The sequence below is a fragment of the Tachyglossus aculeatus genome, chromosome 22 (genome assembly GCF_015852505.1).
Source record: "Tachyglossus aculeatus isolate mTacAcu1 chromosome 22, mTacAcu1.pri, whole genome shotgun sequence".
NCBI classification, from domain to species: domain Eukaryota; kingdom Metazoa; phylum Chordata; class Mammalia; order Monotremata; family Tachyglossidae; genus Tachyglossus; species Tachyglossus aculeatus.
Window position 1 is genome coordinate 49,682,712 of NC_052087.1, and position 16,805 is coordinate 49,699,516.

At 46.4% G+C, this 16,805-nt stretch overlaps 1 protein-coding gene across 1 annotated transcript in view; it reads right to left on the reverse strand.

The window, feature by feature from the left end:
* The window catches only part of BBS1 (Bardet-Biedl syndrome 1), a 36,962-nt gene extending 24,485 nt beyond the window's left edge, over positions 1–12,477 (reverse strand). The window contains exons 1-3 of the mRNA XM_038765136.1: positions 12,411–12,477; positions 7,790–7,890; positions 4,472–4,506 (exon numbers count right to left, since the gene is read on the reverse strand). Coding sequence (XP_038621064.1) covers positions 4,472–4,506; positions 7,790–7,890; positions 12,411–12,466 — 192 coding nt within the window. The 5' untranslated portion in view covers positions 12,467–12,477. The remainder of the gene's footprint in view (positions 1–4,471; positions 4,507–7,789; positions 7,891–12,410) is intronic.
* Positions 12,478–16,805: the final 4,328 nt, after the last annotated feature.

Genomic DNA, 16,805 nt, shown 5'->3' on the forward strand with positions numbered 1-16,805 from the left:
GTTGGACACCGTCCCTGTCCCACATGGGGCTCACGATCTTAACCCCCATTTTACAGATGAGGGGGCTGAGGTCCAGAGAAGTGAAGTGACTGGCCCAAGGTCACACAGCCGACGAGTGGCGGAGCCGGGGTTAGAACCGGGTCCTTCTGATTCCTAGATCTGTGCTCTATCCACTAGGCCATACTGCTTCCAGTCACAATTGTTACAAGACTGTTGTAGCAATTATACAATATAATTACAATATATATATATGTATGTATATGTATGTATATATGTTTGTACATATTTATTACTCTATTTATTTATTTATTTTATTTGTACATATCTATTCTATTTATTTTATTTTGTTAGTATGTTTGGTTTTGTTCTCTGTCTCCCCCTTTTAGACTGTGAGCCCACTGTTGCGTAGGGACTGTCTCTATATGTTGCCAATTTGTACTTCCCAAGCGCTTAGTACAGTGCTCTGCACATAGTAAGCGCTCAATAAATACGATTGATGATGATGATGATGATATATATGCATATATCCAGCGCTTAGAACAGTGCCCAGCGCTTAGAACAGTGCTTTGCACATAGTAAGCGCTTAACAAAGGCCATTATTATTATTATACAATACAATCTAGTCTTGTAACAACCTACTACAATCAATCAATCGTATTTATTGAGCGCTTACTATGTGCAGAGCACTGTACTAAGACACTAAGTACTAAGTACTCTGTACTACAGAGTTGGCAGATGGGATCCCTGCCTTCAAGGAGCTTATAATTCATTCATTCAATCGTATTTATTGAGCGCTTCCTGTGTGCAGGGCACTGTACTAAGCGCTTGGGAAGGACAAGTTGGCAACATATATCTAGTGGAGGCGGAAGGGAATAGGGGGACTCACGGCACCCCTACTCTGGGAAGGAGAGGAGCTCACCTCCCGTGAGCTTGGGAGTCATTCGTTCATTCATTCGATTGTATTTATTGAGCGCTTTCGGTGTGCAGAGCACTGTACTAAGCGCTTGGGAAGTCCAAGTCGGCAACATCTAGAGACGGTCCCTACCCGACAACGGGCTCACAGTCTAGAAGGGGGAGACGGACGACAAAACGCAACACGTGGACGGGTGTCAAGTCGTCGGAACAAATAGAACTAAACTAGGTGCACATCATGAACAAAATTAACAGGTCCTGGGTTCTAATCCTGCCTCCGCCACCTGTCTGCCCTGGGGCCTTGTGTAAACCGCTTTCACTTCTCTTCTCCCCCTTCTAGCCTGTGAGCCCGCTGTCGGGTAGGGGCCGTCTCCAGATGTTGCCGACTTGGACTTCCCAAGCCCTTAGTCCGGCGCTCCGCACACGGTAAGCGCTCAGTAAATTCATTCAATCGTATTTATTGAGCGCTTACCGTGTGCGGGGCGCTGGACTAAGCGCTTGGGAAAATACATGCGACAGAAGGAATGACTGGGCCTCCGTTTCCTCATCTGTAAAATGGGGATTGAGACAGTGAGCCCCAAGTGGGATGGGGATTGTCTCCAACCTGGTACGCTCGTTTCTGCCCCGGCCTTGGCAGAGTGCCTGGCACATAGTAAGCGCTTAACAGATCCGCAATTATTATTATTAATATTATTATTAATAATAATAATAATGATGGCATTTGTTAAGCGCTTACTATGTGTAAAGCACTGTTCTAAGCGCTGGGGAGGATACAAGGTGATCAGGTTGTCTCACGTGGGGCTCACAGTCTTAATCCCCATTTTACAGATGAGGGAACTGAGGGACAGGGAAATTAAGTGACTTGCCCAAAGTCACACAGCTGACAATTGGCAGAACTGGGATTTGAACCCACGACATCTGACTCCCAAGCCCGTGCTCTTTCCACTGAGCCCCGCTGCTTCTCTTTTGACAGACTTTTCTACTACAAGCAAAAGGAAACTGTTTGGGATTATTATTATGATGACATTTGTTAAGGGCTTATTTGTCTAAGCGCTGGGGTATAATAATAATAATAATGATGGCATTTGTTAAGCGCTTACTATGTGCAAAGCACTGTTCTAAGCGCTGGGGGAGGTTACAAGGTGATCAGATTGTCCCACGGGGGGCTCACAATCTTAATCCCCATTTTCCAGATGAGGGAACTGAGGCCCAGAGAAGTGAAGTGACTTGCCCAAAGTCACCCAGCTGACAATTGGCGGCAGAGCTGGGATTCGAACCCCTGACCTCTGCCTCCAAAGCCCGCGCTCTTTCCACTGAGCCCCGCTGCTTCTCTTTTGACAGACTTTTCTACTACAAGTAAAAGGAAACTGTTTGGGATTATTATTATGACATTTGTTAAGGGCTTATTTGCCTAAGCGCTGGGGTATAATAATAATAATAATGATGGCATTTATTAAGCGCTTACTATGTGCAAAGCACTGTTTTAAGCGCTGGGGGAGGTTACAAGGTGATCAGGTTGTCCCACGGGGGGCTCACAGTCTTAATCCCCATTTGACAGATGAGGGAACTGAGGCCCAGAGAAGTGAAGTGACTTGCCCAAAGTCACCCAGCTGACAATTGGCGGTGGAGCCGGGATTCGAACCCCTGACCTCTGCCTCCAAAGCCAGGGCTCTTTCCACTGAGCCCCGCTGCTTCTCTTTTGACAGACTTTTCTACTACAAGTAAAAGGAAACTGTTTGGGATTATTATTATTATGACATTTGTTAAGGGCTTATTTGTCTAAGCACTGGGGAATAATAATAATAACAATAATAATAGTGGCATTTATTAAGCGCTTACTATGTGCAAAGCACTGTTCTAAGTGCTGGGGGAGGTTACAAGGTGATCAGGTTGTCCCACGGGGGGCTCACAGTCTTAATCCCCATTTGACAGATGAGGGAACTGAGGCCCAGAGAAGTGAAGTGACTTGCCCAAAGTCACCCAGCTGACAATTGGCGGCGGAGCTGGGATTCGAACCCCTGACCTCTGCCTCCAAAGCCAGGGCTCTTTCCACTGAGCCCCGCTGCTTCTCTTTTGACAGACTTTTCTACTACAAGCAAAAGGAAACTGTTTGGGATTATTATTATTATGACATTTGTTAAGGGCTTATTTGTCTAAGCACTGGGGAATAATAATAATAACAATAATAATAGTGGCATTTATTAAGCGCTTACTATGTGCAAAGCACTGTTCTAAGTGCTGGGGGAGGTTACAAGGTGATCAGGTTGTCCCACGGGGGGCTCACAGTCTTAATCCCCATTTGACAGATGAGGGAACTGAGGCCCAGAGAAGTGAAGTGACTTGCCCAAAGTCACCCAGCTGACAATTGGCGGAGCCGGGATTCGAACCCCTGACCTCTGCCTCCAAAGCCCGGGCTCTTTCCACTGAGCCACGCTGCTTCTCATTCTTCTGATGAACAAGTTAATCAGGTTGGACACACTCCCTGTCCCACGTGGGGCTCACCGTCTAAGTAAATGGGAGAACTAGCATCTAATCCCCATTTTACAGTTGAGGAAACAGGCACAGAGAAGTGACAGGCCCAATGTCACCCAGCACGCAAGTGGTAGAGCTGGGATTCGAACCCAGGTCTTCTGACTCCAAGGCCCACGTTCTTTCCACTAGGCCCCGCTGCTTCTGGTTTTCCTGCAAGTTCCCATTTTCGGGCATTTTTGGCGTGATAATCACAGCTACTGTGGATACTAGATGCCCTTAACTGTAGAGAAGCAGCGTGGCTCAGTGGAAAGAGCCCGGGCTTTGGAGTCAGAGGTCATGGGTTCGAATCCCGGCTCCGCCACATGTCTGCTGTGTGATCTTGGGCAAGCCACTTCACTTCTCTGGGCCTCAGTTCCCTCATCTGGAAAATGGGGATGAAGACTGTGAGCCCCACGTGGGACAACCTGATCACCCTGTATCCTCCCCAGCGCTTAGAACAGTGCTTTGCACATAGTAAGCGCTTAACAAATGCCATCATTATTATTATTATTATTATACCCCAGCGCTTAGGCAAATAAGCCCTTAACAAATGTCATAATAATAATAATACTCCCAAACAGTTTCCTTTTGCTTGTAGTAGAAAAGTCTGTCAAAAGAGAAGCAGTGGGACAGCCTGATCACCCTGTATCCTCCCCAGCGCTTAGAACAGTGCTTTGCACATAGTAAGCGCTTAACAAATGCCAATTATTACTATTACTGAGAAAAATTTCCCAGAAAAGTAACTGTAAAGGGTGGAACTCTTTCTTGGGATGGCTAGTTAACAAAATACCCTAGAATTGATCATACTAAGGGGACAGCGGAGATTCTTGTCTACTAAAACTCCAGATTCTTGTACACTACAGTAATAATAATATTAATTAAGAGACTTTTAAGTACAGAGCCACCTCGCAGGGTGGCACCTGGAGAGTTTCCAGTCCTTTACCAGTCTCCACACTGGGAGGGAGAGTCAATGGAGGGTGACCTCCTTCCACGGCACCTCCATCCCACCCAATACGATCTCCCTTCTCCTGGCAGAGGAACAACTCACCTTGAACTCTCCATCCCCGTGCAGATCGGCCAGCGCTGCAACACAGAGAGGGTGGGGGGGGTGGACAGAAGCGGCTCAGCACGTACCCCAATCTGAGCTTCGGCTCCCAACCCTCTTATTTATTATTATATTTATTATTATAAATAACTCCATTTTATTGGTGCATATTTATTCTTACCTCCTTCCCCTCCCCGCAGCACCTGTATATATCGATCGTATTTATTGAGCGCTTACTATGTGCAGAGCACTGTACTAAACGCTTGGGAAGTACAAATTGGCAACATATAGAGACAGTCCCTACCCAACAGTGGGCTCACAGTCTAAAAGAGTATGTATGTATGTTTGTACGTATAACTGTCTCTATATGTTGCCAACTTGTACTTCCCAAGCGCTTAGTCCAGTGCTCTGCAAACGGTAAGCGCTCAATAAATACGATTGATTGATTGATATTTATTTACTTACTTTATTTGTACATATTTATTCTATATATTTTATTTTGTTAATATGTTTTGCATTGTTGTCCGTCTCCCCCTGCTAGACTGTGAGCCCGCTGTTGGGTAGGGACTGGCTCTAGATGTTGCCGACTTGGACTTCCCAAGCGCTTAGTCCAGTGCTCTGCACACAGTAAGCGCTCAATAAATACGACTGACTGAATGAATGAATGATCCCTGGCAGGGTGCCATTCGACCTGCTTTTCCACGGCTGAAACCCACCCAGCCACTCCTCCAATTAATCAATCAAATCGTATTTATTGAGCGCTTACCATGTGCAGAGCACCGTACTAAGCACTTGGGAAGTACAAGTTTGCAACATATAGAGATGGTCCCTACCTAACAGTGGGCTCACAGTCTAGAATTAATTAATCAGTCAATCAATCGGTGGTAGTCATTCATTCAATCGTATTTATTGAGCGCTTACTGCGTGCAGAGCACTGGACTAAGCGCTTGGGAAGTACAAGTCGGCAACAGACGGAAGCAGCGTGGCTCAGTGGAATGAATGTTGTGTTTTGTTGTCTGTCTCCCCCTTCTAGACCGTGAGCCCGTTGTTGGGTAGGGACCGTCTCTAGATGTTGCCAACTTGTACTTCCCAAGCGCTTAGTACAGTGTTCTGCACACAGTAAGTGCTCAATAAATACGATTGAATGAATGAATGTTGTATTTTGCTGTCCGTCTCCCCCTTCTAGACTGTGAGCCCGTTGTTGGGTAGGGACCGTCTCTAGATGTTGCCAACCTGTACTTCCCAAGTGCTTAGTCCAGTGCTCTGCACACAGTAAGCGCTCAATAAATACAACTGAATGAACGAATGAAAGAGCCCGGGCTTTGGAGTCAGAGGTCGTGGGTTCAAATCCCAGCTCCGCCACTTGTCGGCTGTGGGACCGTGGGCAAGTCACTTCACTTCTCTGCGCCTCAGTTCCCTCATCTGGAAAATGGGGATTGACTGTGAGCCCCCCGTGGGACAGCCTGATCACCCTGTAACCTCCCCAGCGCTTAGAACGGTGCTTTGCACATAGTAAGTGCTTAGCAAATACCATCATTATTTATTTTATTACATAGACGGCCCCTACCCAACAACGGGCTCACAGTCTAGAAGGGGGAGACGGACAATGAAACAAGTAGACAGGTGTCAAAACCATCAGAATAAATAGAATTATAGCCATATATAAATAGAATTATAGCTACATGTTATTAATATATATTAATCAATCAATCATATTTATTGAGCGCGTACTGTGTGCAGAGCACTGTACTAAGCGCTTGGGAAGTACAAGCTGGCAACATATAGAGACGGTCCCTACCCAACAGTGGGCTTACTGTGTGCAGACTTGTAATTCCCAAGCGCTTAGTCCAGTGCTCTGCACACAGTAAGCGCTCAATAAATACGATTGAATGAATGAATGAACGCAGAGCACCCTACTAAGTGCTTGGGAGAGGACAATTAAAACAGAGCTGGTAGACATCTCCCACTCCCTTCTGCGTCGCCCCGACTTGCTTCCTTTGCTCTCCCCCCTCCCCGCCCCACGGCACTTACGTATAGATCTGTAATTTTATTTTATTTCTATCGACGTCTGCAGCGTGGCTCGGTGGAAAGAGCCCGGGCTTTGGAGTCAAGAGGTCATGGGTTCAAATCCCGGCTCTACCAACTGTCAGCTGGGTGACTTTGGGCAAGTCACTTAACACGTGAGCCCGTCGTTGGGTAGGGACCGTCTCTATATGTTGCCGACTTGTTCTTCCCAAGCGCTTAGTACAGTGCTCTGCACACAGTAAGCGCTCAATAAATATGAATGAATGAATGAATCTAGCTTTATTTCTATTTATTCTGACGACTTGTCACTTGTCCACGTGTTTTGTTTTGTTCTCCGTCTCCCCCTTCTAGACTGTGAGCCCGCTGTTGGGTAGGGACCGTCTCTAGATGTTGCCGACTTGTACTTCCCAAGCGCTTAGTCCAGTGCTCTGCACACAGTAAGCGCTCAATAAATACGATTGAATGAATGAATGAATGAATCTCTGTGCCTCAGTTACCTCATCTGGAAAATGGGGATTAAAACTGTGAGCCCCCCTTGGGACAACGTGATCACCTTGTAACCTCCCCAGCGCCTGGAACAGTGCTTTGCACATATTAAGCGCTTAACAAATACCAAAATTATTATTATTACCTTGTAACCTCCCCAGAACTTAGAACAGTGCTTTGCACATAGTAAGTGCTTAACAAATACCATCAATATTATTATTATTATTTGTATTGATGTCTGTCTCCCCCCTCGAGACTGTGAGCTCGTGGTGGGCAGGTAACGCCACTCTTTTGCTGTATTGTACTTTCCCAAGCGCTTAGTACAGTGCTCTGCACACACTAAGCGCTTAATAAATTTGACAACATCCCCCCCCGCCCTACCTCCTTCCCCTCCCCACGGCACCTGTATATATTTGTCCAGATTTATTACTCTATTTATTTTACTTGTACATATTTACTCCTCTATTTATTTTGTTAATGATGTGCCTATAGCTGTAATTCTATTTATTCTGACTATTTTGACCCCCTTGTTTTGTTGTCCGTCTCCCCCTCCTAGACTGTGAGCCCGCTGTTGGGTCGGGACCGTCTCTAGATGTCACCGACTTGTCCTTCCCAAGCGCTTAGTCCAGTGCTCTGCACACGGTAAGCGCTCAGTAAATACGACTGAATGAATGAATGAGTCAATCAATCGTATTTATTGAGCGCTTACCGTGTACAGAGCACCGGACTAAGTGCTTGGGAAGGACAAGTTAATAATAATAATTATTATTATTGCCCAGGAACCCAGGAGCCCTTCCGCGGGGCACTCACCAAGGCAGGCGGAGAACGTGTGGATGTTGGCCATGGGGTCGTAGTGGGCGTCCAACCATTTCGAGTTGGCCTCGGCGCTGGAAGCGGGGAGAAGTGGGGACCTGTGTATATATATATATATATATATATATATATATATATATATATATATATATATATATATATATATATATATATATATATGTTTTTACATGTTTTTTTAATGGCATTTATTAAGCGCTTACTATGTGCAAAGCACTGTTCTAAGCGCTGGGGAGGTTACAAGGTGATGAGGTTGTCCCACTGGGGGCTCACAGTCTTCATCCCCATTTTACAGATGAGGGAACTGAGGCCCAGAGAAGTGAAGTGACTTGCCCAAAGTCCCACAGCTGACAAGTGGCGGAGCCGGGATATGAACCCATGACCTCTGACTCCAAAGCCCGGGCTCTTTCCACTGAGCCACGCTGCTTCTATTTATTATCTATCTTTTATTTATTTATTTATTTATTTATTTTACTTGTCCATATCTATTCTATTTATTATATTTTGTTAGTATGTTTGGTTTTGTTCTCTGTCTCCCCCCTTTTAGACTGTGAGCCCACTGTTGGGTAGGGACGGTCTCTAGATGTTGCCAACTTGGACTTCCCAAGCGCTTAGTCCAGTGCTCTGCACACAGTCAGCGCTCAATAAATACGATTGATTGATTGACCCTCAGGCCGGTGGGGCGGGGACGGGGAAGGGGACGAAGCCCCGGAAAAGTGGGGTCGGGGGGCATGGCGTGGTGGCTAGAGCACCGCCGTGGGAGTCAGAAGGTCCGTGGCTCAGTGGAAATCAATCAATCAATCAATCAATCGTATTTATTGAGCGCTTCCTGTGTGCAGAGCACTGGACTAAGCGCTTGGGAAGTCCAAGTTGGCAACATATAGAGACGGTCCCTACCCAACAGTGGGCTCACGGTCTAAAAGGAAAGAGCCCGAGCTTTGGAGTCAGAGGTCGTGGGTTCAAATCCTGGCTCCGCCACTTGTCAGCTGGGTGACTTTGGGCAAAGTCACTTCTCTGGGCCTCAGTTCCCTCATCTGGAAAATGGGGATGAAGACTGGGAGCCCCCCCGGTGGGACAACCTGATCGTCTTGTAAGCTCCCCAGCGCTTAGAACAGTGCTTTGCACATAGTAAGCGCTTAATAAATGCTATCATTATTATTATTATTATTACTCCAGCGCTTAGAACAGTGCTTGGCACATAGTAAGCGTTTAACATATACCGCCATTATTATTATGATTTTCTACGCCTCGGTTTCCTCATCTGTAAAATGGGGATGAAGACTGTGAGCCCCACGGGGGACAACCTCATCGCCTTGTATCTACCCCTGCGCTTAGAGCAGTGCTTGGCACATAGTAAGTGCTTAACAAATGCCATCATCATCATCATCAAATAGTAGCCTTTAATAGCCAGCCTTCAAATCCCTGCTCCGCCAATTGTCAGCTGGGTGACTTTGGGCAAGTCACTTCTCTGGGCCTCAGTTCCCTCATCTGTCAAATGGGGATGAAGCCTGTGAGCCCCCCCCCCATGGGACAACCTCATCACCTTGTATCCCCCCAGCGCTTAGACCAGTGCTTGGCATGTAGTAAGCGCTTAACAAATACCACTATTATTATTTTTATTCTCTGGGCCTCAGTTCCCTCATCTGGAAAATGGGGATGTGAGCCCCGCGTGGGCCAACTTGATCACCTTGTATCTCCTCCAGCGCTTAGAACAGTGCTTGGCACATAGGAGGCGCTTAACAAATACCACTATTATTATTTTTATTCTCTGGGCCTCAGTTCCCTCATCTGTCAAATGGGGATGAAGCCTGTGAGCCCTCCGTGGGACAACCTGATCACCTTGTATCCCCCCCCCACCCAAGTGCTAAGAACAGTGCTTGGCACATAGTAAGTGCTTAATAAATGCCATTATTATTATTATTCTCTGGGCCTCAGTTCCCTAATCTGCAAAATGGGGATGAAGACTGTGAGCCCCCCGTGGAACAACCTGATCACCTTGTAACCTCCCCAGCGCTTAGAACAGCGCTTTGCACATAGTAAGCACTTAACAAATACCAACGTTATTATTTTTATTCTCTGGGCCTCAGTTCCCTCATCTGTCAAATGATGACAACCTGATCACCTTGTATCCCCCCCCCCCCCACGCTTAGAATAATAATAATAATGATGGCATTTATTAAGCGCTTACTATGTGCAAAGCACTGTACTAAGCGCTGGGGAGGTTACAAGGTGATCAGGTGATCCCCTTCTAGATTGTGAGCCCACTGTTGGGTAGGGACTGTCTCTATATGTTGCCAACTTGGACTTCCCAAGAGCTTAGTACAGTGCTCTGCACACAGTAAGCGCTCAATAAATACGATTGATTGATTGATTGATCAGGTTGTCCCATGGAGGGGCTCACAGTCTTCACCCCCATTTTCCAGATGAGGTCACTGAGGCCCAGTGAAGAGACTTGCCCAAAGTCACCCAGCTGACAATTGGTGGAACCGGGATTTGAAGCGCTTAATCAATCAATCAATCAATCAATCGTATTTATTGAGCGCTTACTGTGTGCAGAGCACTGGACTAAGCGCTTGGGAAGTCCAAGTTGGCAACATCTAGAGACAGTCCCTACCCAACAGTGGGCTCACAGTCTAAAAGGGAGAGACAGACAAGAAAACCAAACATATCAACAAAATAAAACAAATAGAATAGATATGTACAAGTAAAATAAATAGAGTAATAAATATGTACAAACATATGTACATATGCTGTGGAAATTACTATTACTATTTTATTTTGTTAATATTTTTTATTTTGTTGTCTGTCTCCCCCTTCTAGACTGCGAGCCCGCTGTTGGGTAGGGACCGTCTCTCTATGTTGCCAACTTGGACTTCCCAAGCACTTAGTCCAGTGCTCGGCACCCAGTAAGCGCTCAATAAATACGATTGAATGAATGAATGAATGAATACGATTGAATGAATGAATCCCCCATCTGTTGCCTGTTGTCGTCCCCCTCCCCACATCACCTGTCCCCTCCCCACAGCACCTGTATATATGTTTGTACAGATTTATTACCCTATTTTACTTGGACATATTTTCTATTTATTTTGTTAATGACGTCCATCTAGCTTTATTTCCATTTATTCTGACGACCTGACACCTGTCCACATGTTTTGTTGTCCGTCTCCCCCTTCTAGACTGTGAGCCCACTGTTGGGTAGGGACCGTCTCTAGACGCTGCCGACTTGTAATAATAATAATGATGGCATTTATTAAGCGCTTACTATCTGCAAAGCACTGTTCTAAGCGCCGGGGAGGTTACAAGGTGATCAGGTTGTCCCACGGGGGGCTCACAGTCTTCATCCCCGTTTTCCAGATGAGGGAACTGAGGCCCAGAGAAGTGAAGCGACTTGCCCAAAGTCACACAGCTGACAAGTGGCGGAGCGGGGATTTGAACCCATGACCTCTGACTCCAAAGCCCGAGCTCTTTCCACTGAGCCACGCTGCTTCTCTACTTGTACTTGTACTTGTACTTCCCAAGCGCTTGGTACAGTGCTCTGCACACAGTAAGCGCTCAATAAATACGATTGATTGATTGATTGATTGAATGAGTGAATGAATATTTATTTTACTTGTACATATCTATTCTATTTTATTTTGCTAATATGTTTTGTTTTGTTGTCCGCCTCACCCTTCTAGACTGTGAGCCCACTGTTGGGTAGGGACCGTCTCTATACGTTGCCAACTTGGACTTCCCAAGCGCTTAGTCCAGTGCTCTGCACACAGTAAGCGCTCAATAAATACGATTGAATGAGTGAATGAATGAATGAATATTTATTTTACTTGTACATATCTATTCTATTTATTTTATTTCGTTAATATGTTTGGTTTTGTTCTCTGTCTCCCCCTTTTAGACTGTGAGCCCACTGTTGGGTAGGGACTGTCTCTAGACGTTGCCAATTTGCACTTCCCAAGCGCTTAGTACAGTGCTCTGCACATAGTAAGCGCTCAATAAATACGATTGATTGATTGATTGAATGAGTGAATGAATATTTATTTTACTTGTACATATCTATTCTATTTATTTTATTTTGTTAATATGTTTGGTTTCGTTCTCTGTCTCCCCCTTCTAGACTGTGAGCCCGCTGTTGGATAGGGACCGTCTCTAGATGTTGCCAAATTGTCCTTCCCATAGTCCACTGCACTGCACACAGTAAGCGCTCAATAAATACAATTGAATGAATGAATTAATGAATAAATCATCATCAATCGTATTTATTGAGCGCTTACTGTGTGCAGAGCACTGGACTAAGCGCTTAGCAATGTAATAAATACAACTGAATGAACCCATGACCCCTGACTCCAAAGCCCGAGCTCTTTCCACTGAGCCACGGCGCATAGTAAGCGCCTCCCAAATGGCTTCACCACCCTCAAACAGCACAGGCATTACGGGGATGGCCAAGGGCCGGGCCCGGGGGATGCTGGGAAATTCCGAAGGATGGTACCAAGAGAGGGGACTTCCGGTTCCCCCAGGGGCAGGGGTCCCCCCCGGGGAGGAGGAGGGGGGTCCGAAATTCCCTCCCGTCCTCCCCCCCCCCCCCCCCCGACAACGGCTTCACCTCAGGCCGCGGCCCTCGGCGGAGGCTGAAGATGCTGGGGAGGCCTCAGCCGCCATCTTCCCGCCGTCGTCATGGCAACCGCCCCATCCCGCCCGCCCGGTGTCGCCCCCTAATGAGTCCGCCCCTCGCGCGCAAGGAGCAAGGTTCCGGCCTCCCGACGTTCCGCAGGCCTTTGCCTTTATCATCATCAATCGTATTGATTGAGCGCTTACTATGTGCAGAGCACTGTACTAAGCGCTTGGGAAGTACAAAGTGGCAACATATAGAGACAGTCCCTACCCAACAGTGGGCTCACAGTCTAAAAGGGGGAGACAGAGAACAAAACCAAACATACTAACAAAATAAAATAGGATAGATATGTACAAATAAAATGAATAAATAAATGGAGTAATAAATATGTACAAACATATATACATATATACAGGTGCTGTGGGGAAGGGAAGGGGGTAAGATGGGGGAGATGGAGAGGGGGACGAGGGGGAGAGGAGGGAAGGGGCTCAGTCTGGGAAGGCCTCCTGGAGGAGGTGAGCTCTCAGTCGGGCCTTGAAGGGAGGAAGAGAGCTAGCTTGGCAGATGGGCAGAGGGATTGGGGGCATTCCAGGCGGCATTCCAGGCTTTCCTTCACCTGGCGGCCGCCTCAATCGATCAGTCAATCAATCAATCGTATTTATTGAGCACTTACTGTGTGCAGAGCACTGGACTAAGCGCTTGGGAGGCTGAGGAGGCCTCAGCTGCCATCTTCCCCCACCTTATCTCCTTCCCTTCCCCCAGCCCCTGTATAGATGTATGTACATATCAATCAATCAGTCAATCGTATTTATTGAGCGCTTACTGTATGCAGAGCACTGGACTAAGCGCTTGGGAGGCTGAGTAGGCCTCAGCCGCCATCTTCCCCCATCTTCCCTCCTTCCCTTCCCCACAGCCCCTGTATATATGTATATATTTTTGTACATATCAATCAGTCAATCGTATTTATTGAGCGCTTACTGTGTGCAGAGCACTGGACTAAGTGCTTGGGTGGCTGAGGAGGCCTCAGCCGCCATCTTCCCCCATCTTACCTCCTTCCCTTCCCCACAGCACCTGTATATATGTATGTATGTTTGTACATATTTATTACTCTATTTATTTTACTTGTACATATCTATTCTATTTATTTTATTTTGTTGGTATGTTTTTGTTCTCTGTCTCCCCCTTTTAGACTGTGAGTCCACTGTCGGGTAGGGACGGTCTCTATATGTTGCCAACTGGTACTTCCCAAGCGCTTAGTCCAGTGCTCTGCACACAGTAAGCACTCAATAAATACGATTGATGATGATGATGATCGTCCCGCCGTCGTCATGGCAACCGCCCCATCCCGCCCGCCCGGTGTCGCACCCTAATGAGTCCGCCCCTCGCGCGCAAGGAGAAGGGTTCCGGCCTTCCAACGTTCCGCAGGCCGCTGCCTCCACCTGGCGGCCGCCTCCTGCCCGTACACTCATAATAATAATAATAATAATAATGTTGCATTCATTCAATAGTATTTATTGAGCGCTTACTGTGTGCAGAGCACTAGACCCATCCGCCAAGCTCGCTCTCTTCCTCCCTTCAAGGCCCTACTGAGAGCTCACCTCCTCCAGGAGGCCTTCCCACACAGCCCCCTCCCTCATCCCCCCCCCCCCTCGTCTTACCTCCTTCCCTTCCCCACAGCACCTGTATATATGTTTGTACATATTACTCTATTTGCTCTCTTCAAGGCCCTACTGAGAGCTCACCTCCTCCAGGAGGCCTTTCCAGACTGAGCCCCTTCCTTCCTCTCCCCCTCGTCCCCCTCTCCATGCCCCCCATCTTACCTCCTTCCCTTCCCCACAGCACCTGTATATGTTTGTACATATTTATTACTCTATCTTACTTGTACATATGTATTCTATTTTATTTTGTTAGTATGTTTTGTTGTCTGTCTCCCCCTTTTAGACTGTGAGCCCACTGTTGGGTAGGGACTGTATATGTTGCCAACTTGTACTTCCCAAGCGCTTAGTACAGTGCTCTGCACACAGTAAGCGCTCAATAAATACGATTGATGATGATATCTATTCTATTTATTTTATTAGTATGTTTTGTTTTGTTGTCTGTCTCTCCCTTCTAGACTGTGAGCCCAGTTGGGTAGGGACCATCTCTATATGTTGCTGTGTACTTCCCAAGCGCTTAGTACAGTGCTCTGCACACAGTAAGCGCTCAATAAATACGATTGATGATGATATCTATTCTATTTATTTTATTAGTATGTTTTGTTTTGTTGTCTGTCTCTCCCTTCTAGACTGTGAGCCCAGTTGGGTAGGGACCATCTCTATATGTTGCTGTGTACTTCCCAAGCGCTTAGTACAGTGCTCTGCACACAGTAAGCTCTCAATAAATACGATTGATGATGATGATATCTATTCTATTTATTTTATTAGTATGTTTCGTTTTGTTGTCTGTCTCCCCCTTCTAGACTGTGAGCCCAGTTGGGTAGGGACCGTCTCTATATGTTGCCAACGTGGACTTCCTAAGCGCTCAGTACAGTGCTCTGCACACAGTAAGCGCTCAATAAATATGATTGATTGATGTTTGTACATATTTATTACTCTATTTTACTTGCACATATCTATTCTATTTCATTTTGTTAATATGTTTGGTTTTGTTCTCGGTCTCCCCCTTCTAGACTGTGAGCCCACTGTTCGGTAGGGACTGTCTCTATACGTTGCCAATGTATACTTCCCAAGCGCTTAATACAGTGCTCTGCACACAGTAAGCTCTCAGTAAATACAATTGATTGATTGATAGTACAGCACCCAGCACACAGGAAGTGCTTAATAAATTCCGTTATTATTACTCATGCTGAGGGCCGAGGCTGGCAGAATAAAGATGCAGACACAACGTAGCAGCCTTGCTCACACACTTTTCATTCATTCATCCTTTCAATTGTATTTATTGAGCGCTTCCTGTGTGCAGGGCACTGTACTAAGCTATAGTGCTCCGCACACAGTAAGCGCTCAATAAATACGATTGAATGAATGAAAGACGTGAGCCCCATTCATTCATTCATATTTATTGAGCACTTACTGTGTGTAGAGCACTGGACTAAGCGCTTGGGAACTACAAGCCCCACACGGGCCAGGGACCGTGTCTAACCCGATTTGCTCGTATCCACCCCAGTGCTTAGCACAGCGCCTGGCACACAGTAAGTGCTTAATAAATTCCGTTATTATTATTCATGCTGAGGACCGAAGCTGGCAGAATAAAGACGCAGACACAATGTAGCAGCCTTGCTTACATACTTGTCATTCATTCATTCATCCTTTCAATTGTATTTATTGAGCGCTTACTGTGTGCAGAGCACTGTACTAAGCTACAGTGCTCTGCACACAGTAAGCGCTCAATAAACACGATTGAATGAATGAAAGACGTGAGCCCCATTCATTCATTCGTATTTATTGAGCGCTCACTGTGTGCAGAGCACTGGACTAAGCGCTTGGGAAGTGCAAGCCCCACACGGGCCAGGGACCGTGTCTAACCCCATTTGCTTGTATGCACCCCAGCGCTTAGTACAGCGCCTGGCACACAGTAAGTACTTAATAAATTCCGTTATTATTATTCATGCCGAGGACCGAGCCTGGCAGAATAAAGACGCAGACACAATGCAGCAGCCTTGCTTACACACTTTTCATTCATTCACCCTTTCAATTGTACTTATTGAGCGCCAACTGTGTGCAGAGCACTGTACTAAGCTACAGTGCTCTGCACACAGTAAGCGCTCAATAAATACAGTTGAATGAAAGACTGTGAGCCCCACTCATTCATTCATTCAATCGCATTTATTGAGCGCTCACTGTGTGCAGAGCACTGGACTAAGCGCTTGGGAAGTGCAAGCACCACACGGGCCAGGGACCGTGTCTAACCCCATTTGCTTGTATGCACCCCAGCGCTTAGTACAGCGCCTGGCACACAGTAAGTGCTTAATAAATTCTGTTTTTATTATTCACGCTAAAGACCGAGGCTGGCAGAATAAAGACGCAGACACAATGTAGCAGCCTTGCTTACACCCTTTTAATTCATTCATTCTTTCAATTGTATTTATTGAGCGCTTACTGTGTGCAGAGCATTGTACTGAGCTAAATAACACTTTTCATTCATTCATTCGGTGCTCTGCACACAGTAAGCGCTCAATAAATACAGTTGAATGAAAGACTGTGAGCCCCACTCATTCATTCATTCAATCGCATTTATTGAGCGCTCACTGTGTGCAGAGCACTGGACTAAGCGCTTGGGAAGTGCAAGCACCACACGGGCCAGGGACCGTGTCTAACCCCATTTGCTTGTATGCACCCCAGCGCTTAGTACAGCGCCTGGCACACAGTAAGTGCTTAATAAATTCCGTTA